This window comes from Macaca mulatta, chromosome 19 (assembly GCF_049350105.2).
Source record: "Macaca mulatta isolate MMU2019108-1 chromosome 19, T2T-MMU8v2.0, whole genome shotgun sequence".
Taxonomy (NCBI): Eukaryota; Metazoa; Chordata; class Mammalia; order Primates; family Cercopithecidae; genus Macaca; species Macaca mulatta.
Window position 1 is genome coordinate 1,621,456 of NC_133424.1, and position 22,451 is coordinate 1,643,906.

The 22,451-nt window shown below is 56.0% G+C and overlaps 3 protein-coding genes across 6 annotated transcripts in view; 1 reads left to right on the forward strand and 2 right to left on the reverse strand.

Moving 5' to 3' along the window:
- Positions 1 to 11,001, forward strand: part of ARID3A (AT-rich interaction domain 3A) — a 46,837-nt gene extending 35,836 nt beyond the window's left edge. For all 3 annotated transcript variants that reach the window (XM_028839837.2, XM_028839838.2, XM_077978794.1), the window contains exons 5-9: positions 2,359 to 2,542; positions 2,924 to 3,171; positions 4,339 to 4,635; positions 6,429 to 6,527; positions 10,047 to 11,001. In XM_028839837.2, coding sequence (XP_028695670.1) covers positions 2,359 to 2,542; positions 2,924 to 3,171; positions 4,339 to 4,635; positions 6,429 to 6,527; positions 10,047 to 10,228 — 1,010 coding nt within the window. In that variant the 3' untranslated portion in view covers positions 10,229 to 11,001. The remainder of the gene's footprint in view (positions 1 to 2,358; positions 2,543 to 2,923; positions 3,172 to 4,338; positions 4,636 to 6,428; positions 6,528 to 10,046) is intronic.
- The window catches only part of LOC144336944 (uncharacterized), a 39,327-nt gene extending 19,244 nt beyond the window's left edge, over positions 1 to 20,083 (reverse strand). The window contains exons 1-2 of one of the 2 annotated variants that reach the window (XM_077978831.1): positions 19,929 to 20,083; positions 7,636 to 7,700 (exon numbers count right to left, since the gene is read on the reverse strand). In XM_077978831.1, coding sequence (XP_077834957.1) covers positions 7,636 to 7,695 — 60 coding nt within the window. In that variant the 5' untranslated portion in view covers positions 7,696 to 7,700; positions 19,929 to 20,083. Of the gene's footprint in view, positions 1 to 7,635; positions 7,877 to 19,928 lie in introns of those variants that run through there. The other variant, XM_077978830.1, reaches the window with a different exon arrangement.
- LOC144336948 (uncharacterized) lies at positions 13,998 to 19,551 on the reverse strand. Its single transcript, XM_077978910.1, has 3 exons — positions 19,450 to 19,551; positions 15,994 to 16,141; positions 13,998 to 15,912 (listed from the first exon to the last, which is right to left on the reverse strand). The coding sequence occupies exons 2-3, from the start codon at positions 16,106 to 16,108 to the stop codon at positions 15,677 to 15,679; spliced, it is 351 nt and encodes a 116-aa protein (XP_077835036.1). The 5' UTR covers positions 16,109 to 16,141; positions 19,450 to 19,551; the 3' UTR covers positions 13,998 to 15,676.
- Positions 20,084 to 22,451: the final 2,368 nt, after the last annotated feature.

Consider the following 22,451-nt stretch of genomic DNA (forward strand, 5'->3'; position numbering starts at 1 on the left):
TTTACTTCCCTCTCCAAGCTGGGAATTCCTACAGGACAGGAGCCAGCGAGCTCCTATGCATCCCTCAAAACCCAGCCTCAAACCTCCCTCTTCCTTGCCTTTCTCCTGGAGCTTCCTGCTCTGTAATGGGGACCCTTGGAGCTGAGAATCTGTCAGGTGAACTTGCCTGTCACCCTAGACTCCACAATCTACCTCTCCTTCACTCCAGACAGAGGGAAACAATTTTTTTCCTGTATCACAAAGTAAAAACCTCCAACTAAATTTCTCAGAATTCTCTGGGGGCTGGAAGTGAGGGAGGGGTCCTGACCGCACCCCCTGCCCCTCAGCAGCAGCCCCTGGACCACCTGACCTGCTGTTCCCTGACAACCTCCCCGCCCTTCCTTATCTGGGCCCCAGATGGGCCCTGCTGATGCTCCCAGCTGCTTCTGTAAACATCCTCCTCCCACCACTGCAAAGCCAGGGCGCGGCCCTGGGAACCAACCCTCTAACCCTCTGCTGCCGATCCTTTTTTTTTTTGAGACAGAGTTTTGCTTTTGTTGCCGAGGCTGGAGTGCAATGGCGGGGCCTCAGCTCTCTGCAACCTCCATCTCCCGGGTTCAAGCGATTCTCCTGCCTCACCCTCCCAATTAGCTGGGATTACAGGCACCCACCACCACGCCGGGCTAATTTTTGTATTTTTAGTAAAGACGGGGTTTCTCCATATTGGCCAGGCTGGTCTCGAACTCCTGACCTCAGGTGATCCTCCCGCCTTGGCCTCCCGAAGTGCTGGGATGACAGGCGTGAGTCCCACGCCCAGCCTGATGCCGTTCCTTTTGCTTTGCAAACTCTGAGGCCTGAACTGATGTCCCGAGTGAGGCCGGACGGAGGCTCTGGGAAGGTTTCTGGGCTGATTGTGCAGCTAAAACCCGGCGTGGCTCCTCTCTCTGAGGCTGTAAAACAGGTTTCAGGTGGGGTCAGATCTGAGGCCCATCTTCTTCCAACCCGGGATCTCCTCCATTCACTGGGGGTTTTGCAACCTGGGAAGGGCCTGGAAGTGGCCGAGGGTGGTGGGAGGTGGTTCCGGAAGCTTCTTCCGGGAGTCCCAGGGGTGGCAGGCCTCATCCAGGCAGAGGGCCGGCCGCTCACTCAGGGCCTCACCGGCTCTCCAGCCAGTCACATCACAGAACCACCGATGTCCACGTCCCCATCCCCAACGGGGCGATGGGCATCCCCTCCCACTCCATGGTGAGTGGGCAGCAGCTGTGGCCTGGGCCACTTGCCCTCACTGGTCTTCACTGAGCGCCTACTGTATGCCACTGGGTGCCAGGACCCCATGTAGGCAGAACATGGAGCGGGGGCCGCAGACAGTACACAATTGATCTCCTAAGCGCAGAATTTCACTGACCGGACGAGAGGTTTAAGTGGGGGCCTGCCCTACTGTCAGGCCAGGGAGAGGCTGGGCAGAGGTGGAGCTGACATCTGAAGCCAGAGGCTCCGGTGCAGGGGCAGCCTGGGAGAGCCCTGGAGGGAGCGGGTGGGGCTGGAAGGGTGGGGAGGGGCCCTGTCTTCAGCCAGCTCCAGGAGATGAGGTTGTAGGATCCTGAGTCAGCCCAGCCCCGTCGTCTTCCTGCGCCAGCCCACCCACCGCCCTTCCCCTGCCTGAGCTGATCGTCCCTCTTTCCCACCCTGGCATAGCACAGCCCACAACCCTCTCCTCCTGGGCTAGCCCACCCCCCCATGCCGGGGCTAGCCCATCCCCTTCCCCTCCCTAGGCCAGCCCACAGCCCTCCATTCTCCAAACTCCAAATCGGGTATGCCAAGCTTTCCCCCTCGCCTGCCTGAGGCTGCAGAGTCCCTGTCAGCGTGGAGGGAACAGGCCTGAGGCTGCAGAGTCCTTGTCAGCGTGGAGGGAACAGGCTTCTGGAAACCCAGGCAGAGTCCCTGTCAGCGTGGCGGGAACGGGCCTGAGGCTGCAGAGTCCCTGTCAGCGTGGCGGGAACAGGCCTCTGGAAACCCAGGCAGAGTTGTTTTGGCAGCTGCCGTGGTGGGTGGCGTGGAGAAGGAATAACAAAGATCCAGGCGTCTCCCGTACGTCCCTCCTCTCAGTAACCCTCCTCCCGAGGGCTGCGCTGTCCCTAAGCCCAGGTTACTGGTGGGTAAACTGAGGCAGAGCTGCCCCCTCGGTGCCCTCTTGAGCAGCAGTTCCCAACCTGGATGACCCTGCACCCACAGAGGACCCTGGGTAACGTCTGGAGACATCTGTGGTTGTCACAGCCTGGGCCAGGGAATGCTCCTGGCATGGAGAGGGTGGAGGCCGGGACACTCGGCTCCCTGCAGTGCCCAGGTGGCCCCCAACCTCCCTCTCGCCCCTGCCCCCAGGGACGCCTGTGAACCGTATCCCCATCATGGCCAAACAGGTCCTTGACCTGTTCATGCTGTACGTGCTGGTGACGGAGAAGGGCGGCCTCGTGGAGGTCATCAACAAGAAGCTATGGCGCGAGATCACCAAGGGCCTCAACCTGCCCACGTCCATCACCAGTGCGGCCTTCACCCTGCGGACCCAGTGAGTGGCGGGCAGCTGTGCCCAGGTCGGGCCAGGGCACTCAGCAGCCAGTGCAAGTGGCTCCCTGCAGAAGAGGGAGGGCGTGGTGGGCAGCCGCAAAGGGTACAGGGCCACGCTATGCATCCAGGGCCTGAGAGCATCAGGTAGGGGTGCGAGGACCACACAGGCTCTGGGGTTATGCAATCAGGGGCCATTGCGAGGAACAGCATTGAGATGGAGGGAACAGCGTGGCAAAGGCCCAGTGGCTCTGGGGGCTGCTGAGCAAGTCCAAGGGAGGAGCCAGGGATGGTGGTGCCACAGTGGGGTTTACTTTGTACTGAAGGTCAAAGGGAGCCACAGGGGTGATCTGGGTGCCATCCTCTTCCCTCGTCCCACCCACAGATACATGAAGTACCTGTACCCCTACGAGTGTGAGAAGCGGGGCCTCAGTAACCCCAATGAGCTCCAGGCAGCCATAGACAGCAACCGACGGGAGGGCCGGCGCCAAAGCTTTGGGGGCTCCCTCTTTGCCTACTCGCCAGGTGGGGCGCACGGCATGCTCTCCTCACCCAAGCTGCCCGTGTCCTCCCTGGGCCTGGCCGCAAGCACCAACGGCAGCTCCATCACCCCCGCCCCTAAGATCAAGAAAGGTAAGGGCCTGCATGGGGCCTGGGGCGTGTTCCCAACTGAGCTTCAGCCTGGCTGGCTGACCTTGGGGGATACCTCTTCCCCTCTCTGGGTAACCAGGATGAAAAACCCTATAGTTGGCATGGAAAAGGGCTTCCAATCTACAGTATTCTGCCCATGGCAGACATTACCAATCCATCACCGCTTTTCTAATCCCACACAGATGGCAGGCAGACATTGCTAATCAATCTGTGTTTCCAGTCCTGTGGCCAAGGCAGATATTACTAATTGATCACTGTTTTTCCAGTCTACACTGAGGCAGGCATCATCAGTTGATCAGTTTTCCCTCCCACTGAGCCTTTGTACCCTCCATAACACAGAGGTACCAACAGCACATGCAGCAGCGTGGCCTGAGTTTGCCTGTCTGAGTTCCCATTTCTCATCTGGGCAACATAGTGAGAACCCATCTCAAAAAAAAAAAAAATTAGCTGGGCGTGGCAGCGTTCACCTGTGGTCCCAGCTACCCAGGAGGCTGAGGTGGTCAGATCGGTTGAACCCAGGAGGTCGAGGCTGCAGTGAACTGAGATTACACCACTGCACTACAGCCTGGGCAACAGTAGTGAGACCCAATCTAAAAAAAAATTTGTTTAGGCCAGGCACGATGGTTCAAGCCTATAATCCCAGCACTTTGAGAGGCTGAGGCAGGCAGATCGCTTGAGGTCAGGAGTTTGAGACCAGCCTGACCAATATGGTGAAACCCCGTCTCTACTAAAAATACAGAAATTAGCCAGGTGTGGTGGCGTTTGCCTGTAGTCCCAGCTACTTGGGAGGCTGAGACAGGAGAATCACTTGAACCCAGGTGGCAGAGGTTGCACTGAGTCGAGGTCACGTCACTGCATTCCAGCCTCGGCGACAGAGTGAGACTCCGTCTCAAAAAAAAAAAAAAAAAATTAGCTGAGTGTGGTGGGCGCCTGTCATCCCAGCTACTCGGGAGACTGAGGCAGGAGAATCACCTGAGCCTGGGAGGCGGAGGTTGCAGTGAGCTGAAATCACTCCACTGCTCTCCAGCCTAAGCAACAGAGCAAGAATCTGTCTCAAAGAAAAAAAAAAAAAGAAGGTGCATGTTCCTGCCTCGAGTAAGGCAGTGCCCAGCCCCTCCTGGCCACAAATTCCCCTTCTTTCCTACCTAGAGGAGGACTCAACCATCCCCATCACGGTCCCTGGCCGCCTGCCTGTCTCCCTGGCAGGCCACCCTGTGGTGGCAGCCCAGGCAGCAGCTGTGCAAGCAGCAGCCGCCCAAGCAGCTGTGGCCGCACAGGCAGCCGCCCTGGAACAGCTGCGGGAGAAGCTGGAGTCTGCGGAGCCTCCTGAGAAGAAGATGGCCCTGGTGGCTGATGAGCAGCAACGGCTGATGCAGCGGGCACTCCAGCAGAACTTCCTGGCCATGGCGGCCCAGCTACCCATGAGCATTCGGATCAACAGCCAAGGTACTGCCCTGGTGTCCAGACCCGCTATGCTTCCTGGTTGTGTCACACAGTGAGGGCCTGGGAGCCTACATATGTAAAGAGTGCCAACAAATCAGTAAGAAAAAAAAAAGAGGCCGGGTGCAGTGGCTCGCACCTGTAGTCCCAGCACTTTGGGAGGCCAAGGTGGGTGGATCACTTGAGGTCAAGAGTTTGAGACCAGCCTGGCCAACATGGTGAAACCCCATATCTACTAAAAATACAAAAGTTAGCTGAGTGGTGGTGGGTGCCTGTAATCTGAGCTACTCAGGAGGCTCAGGCAGGAGAATCGCTTGAACCCAGGCGGCGGACGTTGCAGTGAGCCGAGATATCATACCATTGTATTCCAGCCTGGAGGGGACTGGGCACGGTGGCTCACTCCTGTAATTTTAACACTTTGGGAGGCCGAGGCGGGTGGATTACCTGAGGTCAGGAGTTCAACAGCAGCCTGGGCAACATGGAGAAACCCCGTCTCTATTAAAAATACAAAAAATTAGCCAGGTATGGCAGCGCACACCTGTAGTCCCAGCTACTTGGGAGGCTGAGGCAGGAGCATCACTTGAACCGTGAGGTGGAGGTTGCAGTGAGCCGAGATAACGCCACTGCAAACAAGAGCAAAACTCCGTCTCAAAAAAAAAAAAAAAAAACTGGTTGGACACAGTGGCTCACGCCTATAATCACAGCATTTTGGGAGGCTGAAATGGGAGGACTGCTTGAGCCCAGAAATTTGAGATCAGCCTGAGTAACCCAGTGAGACACCATCTCTACAAAAATTAGCTGGGCGTGGTAGCACGCTCCTGTAGCCCCAGCTACTCAGGAGGCTGAGGTGGGAGGATCACTTGAGCCCAGGAGGTCGAGGCTGCAGTGAGCCATGATTGCACCACTGCACTCCAGCCTGGGTGACAGAGCAAGACCTGGTCTCAAAAACAAGGTTAAAAAAACAAAGCAGGCCAGGCACGGTGGCTCAAGCCTGTAATCCCAGCACTTTGGGAGGCCGAGACGGGTGGATCATGAGGTCAGGAGATTGAGACCATCCTGGCTAACACGGTGAAACCCCGTCTCTACTAAAAAATACAAAAAACTAGCCATGCGAGGTGGTGGGTGCCTGTAGTCCCAGCTACTCGGGAGGCTGAGGCAGGAGAATGGCGTAAACCTGGGAGGTGGAGCTTGCGGTGAGCTGAGATCCGGCCACTATACTCCAACCTGGGCAACAGAGTGAGACTCCATCTCAAAACAACAACAACAACAACAACAACAACAACAACAAAAAAGCAGAGTATGGACAAATACACTTATTGAACAAATAAATACTGAGCACCTACTGTGTGCACTGGTGATAGCATGAGTGTGAGAGACACTGTCTACACCTTGTGAAGCTAAAATCTAGTTGGCAAGACAGACAGAAAACAGAACATGCCACAGGTGTCTTTATGATCAGAAATGGCAGTTTTGGCCGAGCATGGTGGCTCACGCCTGTAATCCCTACACTTTGGGAGGCCGAGGTGCATGGATCATGAGGTCAGGAGATCGAGACCATCCTGGCTAACATAGTGAAACCCCATCTCTACTAAAAATACTAAAAAAAATTAGTCGGGTGTGGTGGTGGGTGCCTGTAGTCCCAGCTACTCGGGAGGCTGAGGCAGGAGAATCACTTGAACCCTGGAGGTAGAGGTTGCAGTGAGCCGAGATCATGCCACTGCACTCCAGCCTGGACGACAGAGCAAGACTCCGTCTGAAAAAAAAAGAAAAAAAAAATGCATTTGTTCTTCTTCCCACAGCCTCCGAGAGCCGCCAGGACTCCGCTGTGAACCTGACAGGCACCAACGGCAGCAACAGCATCAGCATGTCCGTGGAGATCAATGGCATCATGTACACAGGTAGGACCCCTGAGGCCACGCGCTGCCTGGACCTTTCCTCTCCCACCGTGAACTCAGGGCCCTGGGTTGCTCCTGGTCCCACCTGCTCGAACCAGCTGTGCGGGCAAGCAGGGCACGACCAGGGGCTTTGCGGGATAAACAGTCAAGGCTGATGGAGAGGATACCGTCGTTCACCTGGCGCCGTGCTCAGCCCAGAGGGGGTCATCCACAGATACATATTCAGTGTGACGCCGGATGGATCACATTCCTAGTTTATTTATTTATTTTTATGAGACGAAGTCTTGCACAGACATGCACCAGCAAACCTGGTTAATTTTTAAATTTGTTGTTGCTCTTTACATTTTAAATCGCTTTGTTGCTCAGACTGGTCTTGAACTCCTGGGCTCACGCAGTCTTCCTGCCTTGGCCTCCCAAAGTGCTGGGATTACAGGCGCGAGCCACCACACCCGGCCAATCCCAGCATTTTCGGAGGCTGAGGAGCAAAGAATATGTAAGCCCAGGGGTTAGAGACGTTGAGGCTGCAGTGAGCTGTGATGATGCCGCTGCACTCCAGCCTGGGCCACAGACCGAGACCCTGTCTCTTGAAAAAAAATTTAATGAATTTATTATTTTTTTTAATTTTTAATTTTTGTGAGTACATAGCAGGTATATATATTCATGGGTTTTATGAGATGTCTTTTTTTTTTTTTTTTGAGACGGAGTCTCGCTCTGTCGCCCAGGCTGGAGTGCAGTGGCCAGATCTCAGCTCACTGCAAGCTCCGCCGTTCGGATTCATGCCATTCTCCTGCCTCAGCCTCCTGAGTAGCTGGGACTACAGGCGCCCGCCACCTCGCCCGGCTAGTTTTTTGTATTTTTTTTAGTAGATACGGGGTTTCACCGCATTAGCCAGGATGGTCTCGATCTCCTGACCTCGTGATCCGCCCGTCTCGGCCTCCCAAAGTGCTGGGATTACAGGCTTGAGCCACCGCGCCCGGCCGAGATGTCTTGATACTGGCATCCAATGCCTAATAATCACATCAGGGTAAATGAAGTAACAAAAAAATTTAATCTAGGCTGGGTGCAGTGGCTCACGGCTATCTATAGTCCCAGCACTTTCGGAGGCTAACACAGGAGGATCACTTGAGCCCAAGAGTTTGAGACCAGCCTGGGCAACATAGTGAGACCCCATCTCTCCTAAAAATACAAAAATTAGCCGGGCGTGGTGGCATGCAGCCATAATCCCAGCTACTCTGGAGGCTGAGGGGGAGGATCACTTGAGCCCAGGAAGTGGAGGTTGCAGTGAGCTGAGATCACGCCATTGTGCTCCAGCATGGGTGGAAGAGAGATCTTGTCTCTCTCTTTTTTTTTTTTTTTTTGAGATGGAGTCTTCCGTCTGTCACCCAGGCTGGAGTGCGGTAGTGCGATCTTGACTCACTGCAACCTGTGCCTCCTGGGTTCAAGCGATTATTCTGCCTCAGCCTCCTTGAGTAGCTAGGACTACAGGCGTGTGCCACCATGCCCAGCTAATTTTTTTTTTTTTTTTGTATTTTTAATAATGATGAGGTTTCACCGAGATGAGGTTTCACCATGTTGGCCAGGCTGGTCTCAGACTCTTGACCTCAGATGATCTGCCCGCCTCGGCCTCCCAAAGTGCTGGAATTACAGGCGTGAATCACCATGCCCGGACCATATATATATATATATATATATATATATTTTTTTTTTTTTTTTTTTTTTTTTTTTTTTTTTAATAAAATGAATTTAAAAGTTGCTGGGCACAGTAGCTCATGCCTGTAATCCCAGAACTTTGGGAGGCCGAGGTGGGTGGATCACGAGGTCAGGAGTTCAAGACTAGCCTGGCCAACATGGTGAAACCCCATCTCCCCTAAAAATACAAAAATTATCCAGGTGTGCTGGTGTGCACCTATAATCCCAGCTGCTTGGGAGACTGAGGCAGGAGAATTGCTTGAACCCATGAGGCGAAGTTTGTAGTGAGCCGAGATCACGCCAGTGCACTCCAGCCTGCACGACGGAGCGGGACTTTGTCTCAGAGAAAGAAAAAAAGAAGAATTTAAAAGGTGGAGTCAGACCAGGGGCAGTGGCTCAGGCCTGTAATCCCAACACTGGGAGGCTGAGGACAGAGGTTTGCTTGAGGCCAGCCTGGGCAACACAGGAGACCCCATTTCGACAAAAGAACATAAGTAAATGAAGAGTTTTTCTTAAAGTGGAGTCAGGCCCATGGCTCATAGCGGCCACCAGGTGGCACTGCTGACACAGAGCAGCCTGGTTGCAGGAGCCCTGACTGTGGTCAGAGCAGAGGCTGAGCTGAGGTCAATGGTGTCCTCACAGGTCCACAGATGGATGTTTGAGGGGTCCATGCCCTCCTGAAATTAGATGCAAAACGTGTACATTCATATTGATTCTTACAGGGGAGAAGGCCATCTGTGTGCTAGGGGTCCCGCAACCCCATGTCAACAAACCATGGGCATCAGGGTTCTCCCTGCATGAGCTGTGTACATGCTGATGTGTATGTGTGGATTATGCATGTGTGTGATATACAAGTGAGCAGACACAGTGGGGAATCCCAGCACTTTGGGAGTCAGAGGTAGGAGAATTGCTTGAGGCCAGGAACTTGAGAGCAGCCTGGGCAACATACTGAGTGAGAGCCCATCTCTACAAAAAATGAAAAATTGCCAGCCACGGTGGCTCACGCCTGTAATCCCAGCACTGTGGGAGGCCGAGGTGGGTGGATCACCTGAGGTCAGGAGTTGGAGACCAGCCTGGCCAACATGGTGAAACTCCGTCTGTACTAAAAATACAAAAGTTAGCCGGTGTGGTGGTGGGCGCCTGTTGTCAGTCCCGGCTACTCAGGAGGGTGAGACAGGAAAACTGCTTGAACCCAGGAGGTGGAGGCTGCAGTGAGCCGAGATCACAACACTGCAGTGCAGTCTGGGCGACAGAGCGAGACACTATCTCAAAAACAACAACAAGGCCGGGCGTGGTGGCTCACGCCCGTAATCCCAGCACTTTGGGAGGCCGAGGTGGATGGATCACGAGGTCAGGAGATCGAGACCATCCTGGCCAACACGGTGAAACCCCGTCTCTACTAAAAATACAAAAAATTAGCCGGGCGCGGAGGCGGGCGCCTGTAGTCCCAGCTACTCGGGAGGCTGAGGCAGGAGAATGGCGTGAACCCGGGAGGTGGAGCTTGCAGTGAGCCGAGATCGCGCCACTGCACTCCAGCCTGGGAGACACAGTGAGAGTCCATCTCAAAAAATAAATAAATAAAACAAAATAAAAAATCAGCCAGATGTGGTAGCATGCCCCTGTGGTCTCAGCTACTTGGGAGGCTGAGCTGGGAGGATCACTTGAGCCCATGAGGTTGAGGCTGCAGTGAGCTCTGATGGCACCACTGCACTCCAGCCTGGGGGACAGAGTGAGAGAAGTTTATGTCCTGGAGTACCCCGTTGGGTCTCCCTTGTGGCCCGCCTCGCGTCTTCTTAAACTCTGCATGGCGTATGTCTTCTGTTCTTGTCTTAGGAGTTCTGTTTGCTCAGCCGCCGGCCCCCACGCCACCCTCTGCTTCCAACAAAGGTGGTGGTGGCAGCGGCAGCAGCAACGCAGGCGGCCGGGGAGGAAACACCGGAACCAGCGGTGGCCAGGCCGGGCCAGCAGGGCTGTCTGGACCCTCCACATCTACCTCAAATAACTCGTTGCCTTAACCGCATCACTCCCCACCCGCCACCCACCCCGGAGCCCGCCAGCCTGGGCAGGGGGTCCAGGTGGGCCATGCAGGGGCCAGGATGGCGGAAGATACGGGTGGGGAGGGAAGATACCCAGAAAGGAGCCACAGCTGACGCCAAAAAGAAGAGAAAAAAAATATATATATATATACGTATATATATAAAGAAAATTTAATAAAACAGGGGAAAACCAAGGAACACTTGAATTTCTCAGGTTTTGGACATTCAGAGAGATGAATTGTGAGAACAGCAAAGGAAATCCATCAGAAAAACAGAAAGAGGCAGACATTTCTCAGGGCATTCCGGCAGCCCTGATGGACCGAAGGCTCTGGTGTTTGGTTCGGCCCCACTGCAGCGTGGGCCAATCCCATTTACCTCAAACATCCCTGCACTGTGTGTTTTCATTTTTGCCTGCTTTAGTTCTCTTTTAGTTTCTATTCACCACACACTCACCACTCCCAGCTTCTCGTGTCCAGTGAGACCCCTGAACTAAGATCACTGAATTTTTTTTTTTTTTCTTGTTGCTTTGGGAAATGTTTGTTTTTTTTTTCTCCGTAGGGTTTTTAAGAGGTTTCAGGGGTTTTGTTGTGTAAATATTCTATTTTATTCTTGGGGGGATCAAACCTTAGGAAAAGGATATCTATATATCTATATAGCTATATATTTGTGTTCCTTCAGGGAAACTGATCTTGAAAAAGCAAGAAAAAAAAAGCAAAAAAAAAAAAAACTTCACCTTTTTATTTTTCCCATGACCAATTTGGGTCCCTTTGTCCGGTTCTGGGGGTGCGTTGGGCAGCTGTGAGTCCAGCACATCGGATCCCTGGGGCTAGAGCCACGAAGCCAGTGAACTCAGGTGCTGGGAGCCAGGCTGGGGCAGGGGGTGCATGCTGGGGTCTCGGGCCAGGGGCCCGGTGACAGTGATCTGCTGACTGTGATATTCCACTTTGCTTTTGCTTGTGCCATGCTTGCCTGCTGGGTTCTTGAGTCAGGGGCCTGGAAATCTTTTTTTTTTTTTTTTTTTGAGACGGAATTTTGCTGTTGTCGCCCAGGCTGGAGTGAGTGCAATGGCACGATCTCGGCTCACTGCAACCTGCACCTCCCAGGTTCAAGCAATTCTCCAGCCTCGGCCTCCCAAGTAGCTGGGACTACTACAGGCACTCGCCAGCACGCCCGGTTAATTTTTGTATTTTTAGTAGAGACGGGGTTTCACCGTGTTGGTCAGGCTGGTCTCAAACTCCTGACCTCGGGGTGATCCTCCTGCCTCGGCCTCCCAAAAGTGCTGGGATTACAGGCGTGAGCCGCCGCGCCTGCCCGGCCTGGAAATCTTATCTAAAAAGTAGCAAGTGCTGGAAAAAGGGCCTGGGGGGCAGGGGTGGTTCTTGTCGCAGTCCCCAGGCTCCTGTCTCAGGGATGAATGTGGCTCTCACTGTCTCATCCAGATTCTTCTCTTGCCCGAAAGGGCTGCTTTTGGGGACTATCAATACTGGGGAGTGGGGGTGAAGCCGGACCTCGCTCAGGGTGAGGATTTCGGGGCCCCGGTGTCCTGAACACCCCCCCACATCCCAACATTCTCCTCGCTCTGTCCCTTCCTCTTCTCCCGACGCCTTTTGTGCCGGGTCCGCAAGCTCCCCGAGTTGTGGGCACCTAAATCGAAGCCGAGAAGGGAGGCTGCCCCCACCAACCTGTGGGTCAGTGCCCCTCCCCCAGGCTAGAAGAAAGTGGGGTCACCGCAGCTGAGAGGTTATTTTGACTGGAGCTGCTGGAGCAGAAAGGCTGGGTCTGAAATCCGCGGCAGGGTCTGGGGACCTTGCTGGACCCGCGTGGTGTTGGGTGGTGATGGGCGGGGCTATCATCTTGGGATGGGGATTAACTCAGCTATTCCCAGGGTAAGCCTGGGTCTCTAATTGGGCCCTGGGAGCCCTGTTAGGCCACCGGCATGGGGGGTCAGTGACGAAGGGGACTCCCCAACTCCCCCTGCTCCTAACCACCCTTCCGCCATTGCCTTGGAGACCCCCGGGGGAGGGGGCTGGGGGGCTTCTGAGCCCCTGAGTCTGGGTTCACTTTCCCATCGGGCTGTGGGAGGGGGTTGTCACTTCCCTGTGTCTTTGGGGAGGGGTCCGCACTTCCTTCTCGGATCTCAGGGCCGTGGACACACACCCCCTTTCCAGGAGGGGGTGGTGGGTATCTAGGTTCTCCCTGCCCCTTCCTGGGGCCGGCACCGTAGCAGCACAATCACCCTGGGAAGGGGGTGTCTTTTCGCCTCCAGACACAATCGGGCCCCATTTGCAGGACCACCTGAACTCTGTGCCCCCCGGCCTCCAGGGCTCCTCCCCGGGACCCCCGTCCCACGCCTGGGCCCCGCGCTGGGAGAAGCACCTGCTGCCTATCTCTGTCTACCTCAGGTCTGACTTTTGATGCCAAAATCTGAGCCCCTGGGGTGCCTCTCCCCCACCTCCCGTGCACCAAGGTCTGCAGCAGCCACTGAGGCTGGCTGCCGGCTGCATCTGGTGGCCCGTGCACCTGCCCGCCTCGGAGGCTGGGGAGGGGCTGCGCAGGGCCGCGTCTCTCGGGCTGCGTGTGTGTGTCGGGAATCCTGTGTGTCGTGTCTGTGTGGGCAATCCGGCCTCCCAGCGGTGGGTGGAACTGGATTCTAACTCAGGGAACTTGGGCCTGCTGTTAACTCCAATGATTGTAGGGACAAGTGGGGGGCGGGTGGGGAGCGGGCGCGAGGCTGGGTCCCGGCCCAGGAGAAGGAAGGCACTGAAGGCCGTGGCCGTGCTGGCCGTGGAAATGGGAGGCCGTTGCAGGGAGTCTGTGGGGACCCGGTTCTGGATACTGGGCAGGAAGCCGTGGGCTCCAGAGGGTCCTCCCTGCCTCAGGTAGCCCTGTTCAACCCCAGCCGTGCCCATCTCCCGCCACCGCCTGTCGGTGGGGGTTTAAAGTCGGGGTGGCTTTCTGGGGTGCAGCTCAGCAACCCCCTTATGCAGACCGGGAGGGGGCCGGGCAGCCCCCTCAGCCACAAGGACCCTAGACGGGTTCGAGTTCACTTGGGACCGTAGGGCCTAGCTGCGTACTGAGTGGGCACCCCGCACTCAAGGCCAAGGGGGGCTCCCCCTGCTCTGAGATGTTGGGGGGACAGGCGGGAGGGTGGGCACGGGGCACCGGGGGCAGCCAGGTCATTGTTAAGAGTCACGCATCTGTACAGTCGAATTTCCTTCCTTTTATCATTTTTTAACTCACTTTGTCCCTTTATTCCCTAACTGTGCTTTTGTATTTTTTTTCTTGGCAAACGTAACGTAAACTCAGCCTTTCATTCATTCATGATATGTGAAATTTCAGTTTCTCTGGGGTTTGTCAGATGGCGTGGGGACCACGCCTGAAACTCAGGTAATAGGAGAAAAAATAAATAAATAAATAAACTTTAAAAAAAAAAAAAAACAAACCCATAAAACTACTCTCTACCTCTGGCTGGGCCCAGCCTGTGTCGCCCTGGCCGCAGCAGGGTGGCCTGTAACAATTTCAGTTTTTGCAGAACATTCAGGTATTAAAAGGAAAAAAAAAAAAAAAAAAAAGACAAAAAGACCAAAAAAAAAAAAAATGTGTGATTTTGAAATTTAAAAGAACACTGAAAGTTTACATTTTATAATAACATTATTATGCAGATTGTATTTAAACTTCAGAAATATTTAAGACGATTGTAACCCTGTAAAGCTGATGAGATATTAAAACAAGACAAAACACTTCTGACTTTTAACAGAAAACACTGTGTCGTGTGGTGTTGTTTTCTTTTGGCGTCTCCCCAGCCTCCAGTTCCACCCTCCACCCCTGCCCACCACAGCCAGGGGTGAGTGGAAGGGGGTGCTCTACCCCCCTCTGCCCGGCATCGCTCTAGGTCTGGTGCCGGGCGGCAGAAGACAGATACAAAAGCAGGGGTCTGGCCGGGGGCGGTGGCTCAGGCCCGTTATCCCAGCACTTTGGGAGGCCAAGGTGGGCTGATTCCCTGAGGTCGGGAGTTTGAGACCAGCCTGACCAACATGGAGAAACCCCGTCTCCACTAAAAATACAAAAATTAGCCAGGTATGATGGTGCCCGCCTGTAATCCCAGCTACTCGGGAGGCTGAGGCAGGAGAATTGCTTGAACCCGGAAGGCGGAGGTTGCAGTGAGCCAAGATTGTGCCATTGCACTCCAGCCTAGGCAACAAGAGCAAGACTCTGTCTTAAAAAAGAAGAAGAAGAAAATAAAAAAGGCTGGGTGCGGTGGCTCATGCCTATAATCCCAGCACTTTGGGAGGCTGAGGCGGGCCAATTGCCCGAGGTTGGAAGTTTGAGACCAGCCTGACGAACATGGAGAAACCCCATCTCTACTAAAAATACAACATTAGCCAGGCGTCGTGGCTCACGCCTGTAGTCCCAGCTACTCGGGAGGCTGAGGCAGGAGAATCGCCTGACCCTGAGAGGCAGAGGTTGCAGTGAGCCAAGATCGCACCACTGCACTCCAGCCTGGGTGACAAGAGGGAAACTGTCCAAAAAAAAAAAAAAAAGAGCAGGGGTCCTCAGCCAGGGTCTGTGCCCCCAGGGGGACCCTGGCCCATGTCTGAGGCCACCTGTGGTGGTCACAGCTGTGGGGGTGCTCCGGGTATGGAGGGGGTGGAGGCCGGGGACACTGCTCAGCGGCCTGCAGTGCCCAGGATGGCCCCACTCCAGAGAACAATCTGGCACCTCAGCGTCCACAGAATAGGGGTTGGGAAACTCTGCCTTAATTATTTAAGGTGGGGAAAAAACAGTTCTCTTCCTGCCCACAGCAGACACCAGGATCAACTCCCGATGAGGCAGACGGTGTAAACTAAGGGACCCCAGTTCCTGGGACTGACCTCCTCTCTGCCTCCCCACTCAGGGCGTGGATTTCAGTGTGTGCAGCCTCCTGGGACCCCAGCAGGGCAGAGGCTCATGGGACGCAGAGTCTAGGGGGTCTGTGGAATCCCTTGACCCAGGAGATCTTAACCAGGGCGGTTTCACCCCCAGGGGACCCTGGCCCATGTCGGGGGACATCTGTGGTTGTCACAACTTGGGGGAGCTCCTCACATGGAGTGGGTGGAGTCCAGGGACGCTGCTCAGCATCCTGAGTGCCCAGGACAGCCCCACCCCAAAGAACGGTCCGGCCCCAAGGTCCACAGGGCTGAGGGGAGCTCTGGAGGCCGCTCTGGGCACCTCTGTGCCTCACTGAGAACCCAACACCAATCCCGTTTTAGGGATTTGGGATGACAGGTGTGGCAGGGCCAGTGTGCGCACCCCCAGCCACCTGCCTGTGAGCCTGACCCCTCACCTCCTGGAGGCCTCTTCCCCCCAACAGGGCTCTGCATGCGGGTGCCCCTGGCGTTATCTGACCGGAGCCCCCAGGGCAGGTGGCCCCATCCAGCCTCAGGGCCTTCACACAGCTGTTCCACCGCCAGGAACAGCCCCCTCCCCCTTTGCTCTGACAAACTCCTTTCCATCCTCTGCAGCCGACACACAGTCCCCCCCGCCCGTAACAGGAGGGTGTGGCTCCTTGGGCGGGAGGCACAGGACTCCCCCGTCCTCCGCGCTCTGCGTCCTCCGCGCTCTGCGTCCTCCGCCCTCTGCGTCCTCCGCCCTCTGCGTCCTCCGCGCTCTGCGTCCTCCGCGCTCTGCGCAGCCCAGATGGAGGCCTTTGGGTCTAGCGGGACACCCCGTTCCCGAGATCCCCACTGCGGTTTGCCCTCCTTTACCTCCTAGACGACCCCAGGAATCAGCCCACTGGTGAAGCCGCCTGGAGCTAAGGCCTCCTGGGTTCAGGGGCGTCCTGGTGGCTGGGGGAGGGAACTTTTCCAGTGCCGGCCACATTTTCACCTTTTCCCTTGCAGCACCATGCGGGTCCTAGGAAACAAGACCAAGGGCCAGATTTGGTCCCTGGACAGCCAGTCTGCAGCCCCCAAACCGAGCACATAGTAAGGGACTCAGCTGGGGCTGGAGGTTCACACCCGTAATCCCAGCACTCAGAGGCTGGAGCGGGAGGATGGACGGAGCCCAGGAGTTTGAGACCAGCCTGGGCAACATAGGGAGACCCCATTCCTACAAGAAATTAAAAAAAAATAAAACCTGGGCATTGTGGCTGCTGTGAACAGTGATCATGCCATTGTACTCCAGCCTGGGCAACAGCAAGACCCTCTCTCTCTCTCTCTCTTTTTCTGAGACGGAGTCTCGCCGTCTCCCAGGCTGGAGTGCAGTGACGCGATCTCGGCTCACTGCAAGCTCCGCCTCCCGGGTTCCCGCCATTCTCCTGCCTCGACCTCCCGAGTAGCTGGGACTACAGGCGCCCGCCACCACGCCCGGCTAATTTTTTGTATTTTTAGTAGAGACGGGGTTTCACCGTGTTAGTCAGGATGGTCTCGATCTCCTGACCTCGTGATCCTCCCGCCTCGGCCTCCCAAAGTGCTGGGATTACAGGCGTGAGCCACTGCACCCGGCCCCTGTTTTTTTTTTTTTTTTTTTTTTTTTGTCGGAGTCTTGCTCTATCTCCCAGGTTGGAGTGCAGTGGTGCGATCTCAGCTCACTCCAACCTCCGTCTCCTGGGTTCATGTCATTCTCCTGCCTCAGCCTCCCGAGTAACTGGGAGTATAGGCACACGACACCACACCCGGCTAATTTTTGTATTTTTAGTAGAGATGGGGTTTCACCATGTTGGCCAGGGTGGTCTCAATTTCCTGACCTCATGATTTGCCTGCCTCGGCCTCCCAAAGTGCTGGGATTACAGGCGTGAGCCACGGTGTCCAGCCTCTCCCTTTTTTTTTTTTTTTTTTTTTTGAGTCAGGGTCTCTGTGTCACCCAGGTTGGAGTGCAGTGGCGCAGTCTTGGCTCACTGCAACCTCTGCCTCCTGGGTTCAAGTGATTCTCCCAATTTAGCCTCCCAGGTGACTGGGATTACAGGCACCCAGCACACGCCACCATGCCTGGCTAATATTTGTGCTTTTAGTAGCAACAGGTTTTCACCATGTTGGCCACGCTGGTCTCGAACTCCTGACCTCAAATGATCCACCCACCTTGGCCTCACACGACCAACCAGGACCCCGTCTCTTAAAAATAATAATAAGCCGGGCACGGTGGCTCAAGCCTGTAATCCCAGCACTTTGGGAGGCTGAGACGGGCGGATCACAAGGTCAGGAGATCGAGACCATCCTGGCTAACACGGTGAAACCGCGTCTCTACTAAAAAATACAAAAAACTAGCCGGGCGAGGTGGCGGGCGCCTGTGGTCCCAGGTACTCCGGAGGCTGAGGCAGGAGAATGGCGGGAACCCGGGAGGCGGAGCTTGCAGTGAGCTGAGATCCGGCCACTGCACTCCAGCCTGGGCGACAGAGCCAGACTCAGTCTCAAAAAAAAAAAAAATAATAATAATAATAATAATAAAAGGCCGGGTGCAGTGGCTCGTGCCTGTAATCCTAGTACTTTGGGAGGCCAAGGTGGGTGGATTGCCTGAGCTCAGGAGTTCGAGACCAGTCTGGGCAACATGGTGAAACCCCGTCTCTACCAAAATACAAAAAATTGGCCAGGCGTGGTGGCGGGCACCGGTAGTCCCAGCTTCTTGGGAGGGTGAGGCAGGAGAATTGCTAGAACCTGGGAGGCGGAGCTTGCAGTGAGCTGAGATCGACCCACTGCACTCCAGCCCGGGCGACAGAGCAAGACTCCATCTCTAAAAACATTAATTAGGCCGGGCGCAGTGGCTCATGCCTGTAATCCCAGCACTTTGGGACACCAAGCCTGGCAGATCACAAGGTCAGGAGATCGAGACCAGCCTGGCCAGTATGGTGAAACCCCACCTCTACTAAAAATACAAAAATTAGCCGGGTGTGGTGGTGATGCCTGTAATCCCAGCTACTCAGGAGGCTGAGGCAGGACAATTGCTTAAACCCGGGAGGCGGAGGTTGCAGTGAGCCGAGATCGTGCCACTGCACTCCAGCCTGGGCAACAGAGCGAGACTCCGTCTCTAAAAACATTAACTAATTAATTAAAAATTAAAAAGTAAAAGGCCTCTCCTTCTTTGGCCACAAACCCAAAGAAAGTGGTATTGCAACATTTTCCCAGGAAAGGGTTTCCTGGGCCGCCCACCCCACTGTCCACCCTCCCATTGCCCATGCCCAGGGAACGTGACTGGAGGTGGGTCAGCGTGGCCGGAGGTGGACAGGCCCAGACTCAGCTGCCCGGCCCCCCGTGCACCATCCTGGCCGAGGCTGGCCGGGACACGTCCCTCCCCAGGGCCGTGTTGGAGGCGAGGGACCAACAACTCCCTGCACCTGTCCCAGCCGGTTGGTTCCCGGAAACCCACGTTAGACCCTGGCCCCAGAAGGGAAAATGGCGTTTTCCACTCCAGCCAGAAATGAGTCTGCTAAACCCTGGGTCCTGGGGATGGAGGCCCACTCGCTGCCTGGAGGAGCCCCCGGCCCCCAGGGAGAGGAGGGGAGAACTCTGGAAAAGCTCCCCCGCCCCCCGCAAACTGGATCGTCAGGCTCTGCTTGTTCACCCGCAGCTGAGGGCCTCAGAGGCGGGAGTCAGAGGGGGTGCGCCTCTCAGTTCCCCAGCCTGGAAGGGAGGGACTCAGCCCCCACCCCTCCCCAGCCAGGGAGGGACTCAGCCCCCAACCTCCTCCCCAGGCCCCCACCTTCTCCCCAGCCAGGGACTCAGCACCCCACCTCCTCCCCAGGCCCCCACCTTCTCCCCAGCCAGGGACTCAGCACCCCACCTCCTCCCCAGCCCAGGAAGGGCCCAGCCACCCCCTAGCCTCTCAGAGCCCAGCCGCCTCCCTGGGCTGCCTGCTAGGTGCTTGCTAGGAGGGCGGGAGGCTCCCGGAGGTGAAACTCAAACCGTCCACTGATAGCAGATTTTTGGAGCTGGCTAAGAGCCCAGCCTGGAGAGGCGGTGCCCGAGAGGCTTCCAAAAGCAGAGGGCTACTGGAGCCAGCTGCTGCTGTCCCACTGGCACAGGTAATGATGGGGCTGCCGGCTGGAACTGCTGGATGGGTCTGTGGGGCCGGCACGGGGCAGCCGAACCGACTGGGGTCTGGCTGGGTTCATCAGTGCCTGCAAACTGGCAGTGCTCCACAAATGTGCAGGGGATGGAGAATGAGGGCCTCACACCCCGAGGGGAACGTTCCTGCCTCTGTACCTCAGTTTCCCCTCCCTGGCTACCCACCCCCCAACCTCCAGCTGGCACCAATGAGATCCGATCCGGGGCCAGCGGGTGGTCTGAAGACGCCCCCGAAGTGTGGCTTCTGTCCCTCTGCTCCAGCACAATTGGTCTGTCCTCATTCCAGGAACCAGGCTGGGGGCGGGGTGACCTCTGACCTCACACTGCAGCCTGGCCTGGCCACGTCCCCAGGGAGGGGAGGAGGGGAGGAAGGCCTGGCCCGGGCTGGGCTGCAGCAGGAGGCCTGTGAGAAGGTGGAGACTGCAGTCCATCGGCCTCCTGCTGCCCGTGCCCTCTCCTGCCTGTGGCAGCAGCCCACACCTGCCCGGCCTGCTGGGTGTCCTGGAACCCAGGAATTTAAAACTTCCAGGCCAGGCCGGGCGGTGGCTCATGCCTGTAATCCCAGCCCCTTGGGAGGTTGAGGAAGGAGGATGGCTCCATCCCAGAAGTTCAAGACACGCCTGGGCAACGTGGCCCCTATCTACAAAAAATTAAAACATTAGTCAGGCGTCGTGGTGCGCACCTGTGGTCCCAGCTACTCGGGAGGCTGAGGTGGGAGGATGGCTTGAGCCCTGGAGGTTGAGGCTGCAGTGAACTATGATGGTGCCGCTGCACTCCAACCTGGGCGACAGGGCCAGACTGTAAGAAAAACTAAAAATGAGCCAGGTGCGGTGGCTCACGCCTGTAATCCCAACGCTTTGGGAGGCTGAGGCGGGCGGATCACAAGGTCAGGAGTTTGAGACCAGCCTGGCCAACATAGTGAAACCCCGTCTCTACTAAAAATACAAAAAAATTAGCCAGACGTGGTGGCTCATGCCTGTAGTCCCAGCTACTCGGGAGGCTGAGGCAGGAGAATCGCTGGAAACCGGAAGGTGGAGGTTGCAGTGAGCTGAGATCGCACCATTGCACTCCAGCCTGGGCAACAAGAGCAAGACTCCATTTCAAAAAAAGAAAAGAAAAAGAAAAGTGAAAAATGAAAAGAAAGCCGGGCGCAGTGGCTCCCGCCTGTAATCCCAGCACTTTGGGAGACAGAAGCAGGTGAATCACCTGAGATCAGGCGTTTGAGACCAGCCTGGCCAACATGGTGAAACCCCGTCCTTAATAAAAATACAAAAATTAGCTGGGTGTGGTGGTGAATGCCTGCAATGCCAGCTACTCAGGAGGCTGAGGCAGGAAAATCACTTGAACCTGGGAGGCAGAGGTTGAAGTGAGCTGAGATCGAGCCACTGAACTCCAGCCTGGGCAACAGAGTAAAACTCCATCTCAAAAAAAAAAGACCAATTTGGGCAACAGAGTGAGACCCACCTCTCCCGCTTGTCTACAAAAAATAAAAATAAATAAAGTAAAAATTAAAACAGGGCCAGGCACAGTGGCTCATGCCTGTAATCCCAACCCTTTGGGAGGCCAAGGTGGGAGGATCATTTGAGCCCGGGAGTTTAAGACCAGCCTGGGCAACAAAGCAAGACCCTGTCTCTGCAGAAAAACAAAAGCACAAAATTAGTTGAGTGCGGTGCCTATGGTTCCAGCTACTCGGGAAGCTGAGGTGGGAGGATGGCTTGAGCCCAGGAATTTGAGCCTACAGTGAACCATGATTGCATGATTCTCCTACCTCAGCCTCCCAAGTATCTGGGATTACAGGCATGTGCCGCCACACCCAGATAATTTTCGTATTTTTAGTAGCGGGTTTCACCTTGTTAGCCAGGGTGATCTTGATCTCGTGATCCACCCACCTCGGCCTCCCAAAGTGCTGGGATTGCAGGCATGAGCCACCGCGCCCCGCCAATTTTTAAATAATGTTGGAGGCCGGCCACAGTAGTTCACGCCTGTAATCCCACACTTTGGCAGGCAGAGGCGGGCGGATCATCTGAGGCCAGGAGTTTGAGACCAGCCTGGCCAACATGGTGAAACCCCATCTCTACTAAAAAATACAAAACTTAGCCAGGCGTGGTGGCAGGCGCCTGTAATCCCAGCTAGGGAGGCTGAGGCAGGAGAATCACTTGAACCCGGGAGGCGGAGGTAGCAGTGAGCCGAGATCGCGCCTCTGCACTCCAGCCTGGGCCACAGAGCAAGACTCTATCGCAAAATAAATGCAGAAAATAAAATGAGGTTGGAGGAAACTCTGGAGGCACAGCAGGTCCTGGGATTGGACTCCCTCCCTCCCTTCCAGGATAAAATGAAATCCAGGCCTCGCTCACAAGGCCCTGCACGAACCGGCCCCGCTCCGTGGTCCTGCCCCAGGGCCTTCGCACGGGCCTGCCCGGCACACGGTTCTCTGGGGGTCGTTGGCTCCCGGCTCAAACGGCCCCTCCTGCCAACCAGGCGGGTCCCCGGGGCTGCCCTGCCTGTGGCCTGGGCCCCGGGTCGGTGGCTCGCGCCTGCCACCTGGCGGCCAGCGGAGCTGCGGCGCCTACGCTCTGGCGCCAGCCTCCTGCCCGGGCCGTGCCCTCTGCCGGGAGCCGCGGGCCAGGGGTCGCACCGCCTCCAGGGACCGCACCCCGCATCCAGCATCCGGCCCCTGCCTCTTGCTGCTCCAGGACACACGGCCCAGGACAGCTACAAACCCCGGGCGGAAATCCCAACTTTTAGACGAATGCTCCCTTTTTAAGAGGGTTGGCAACTAATTCCACTTTTTTTTTTTTTGGACAGAATCTCGCTCTGTCGCCCAGGCTGGAGTGCAGTGATCTCGGCTCACTGCAACCTCCGCCTCCTGGGTTCAAGCAATTCTCCTGCCTCAGCCTCCCGAGTAGCCGGGATTACAGGAACCTGCCACCACACCCGGCTAATTTTTTTGTATTTTTAGTAGAGATGGGGTTTCACCGTGTTAGCCAGGATGGTCTCGATCTCCCGACCTCATGATCCGCCTGCCTCGGCCTCCCAAAGTGCTGAGATTACAGGCTTGAGCCACCGCGCCCAGCCCTAATTCCACATTTTGAAACTGTTTTTAGGCCGGGCGCGGTGGCTCAAGCCTGTAATCCCAGCACTTTGGGAGGCCGAGGCGGGTGGATCAC

What these genes read in the sequence shown, in the direction of transcription:
- LOC144336948 (XM_077978910.1), bottom strand. Translation starts at nt 16,108, where the DNA reads ATGTGGCCGGCACTGGAAAAGTTCCCTCCCCCAGCCACCAGGACGCCC. An exon ending in TTCCTGGGGTCGTCTAGGAG is followed by an intron (nt 15,913 to 15,993) that starts GTAAAGGAGGGC and finishes TGGGCTGCGCAG; the next exon opens with AGCGCGGAGGACGCAGAGCG.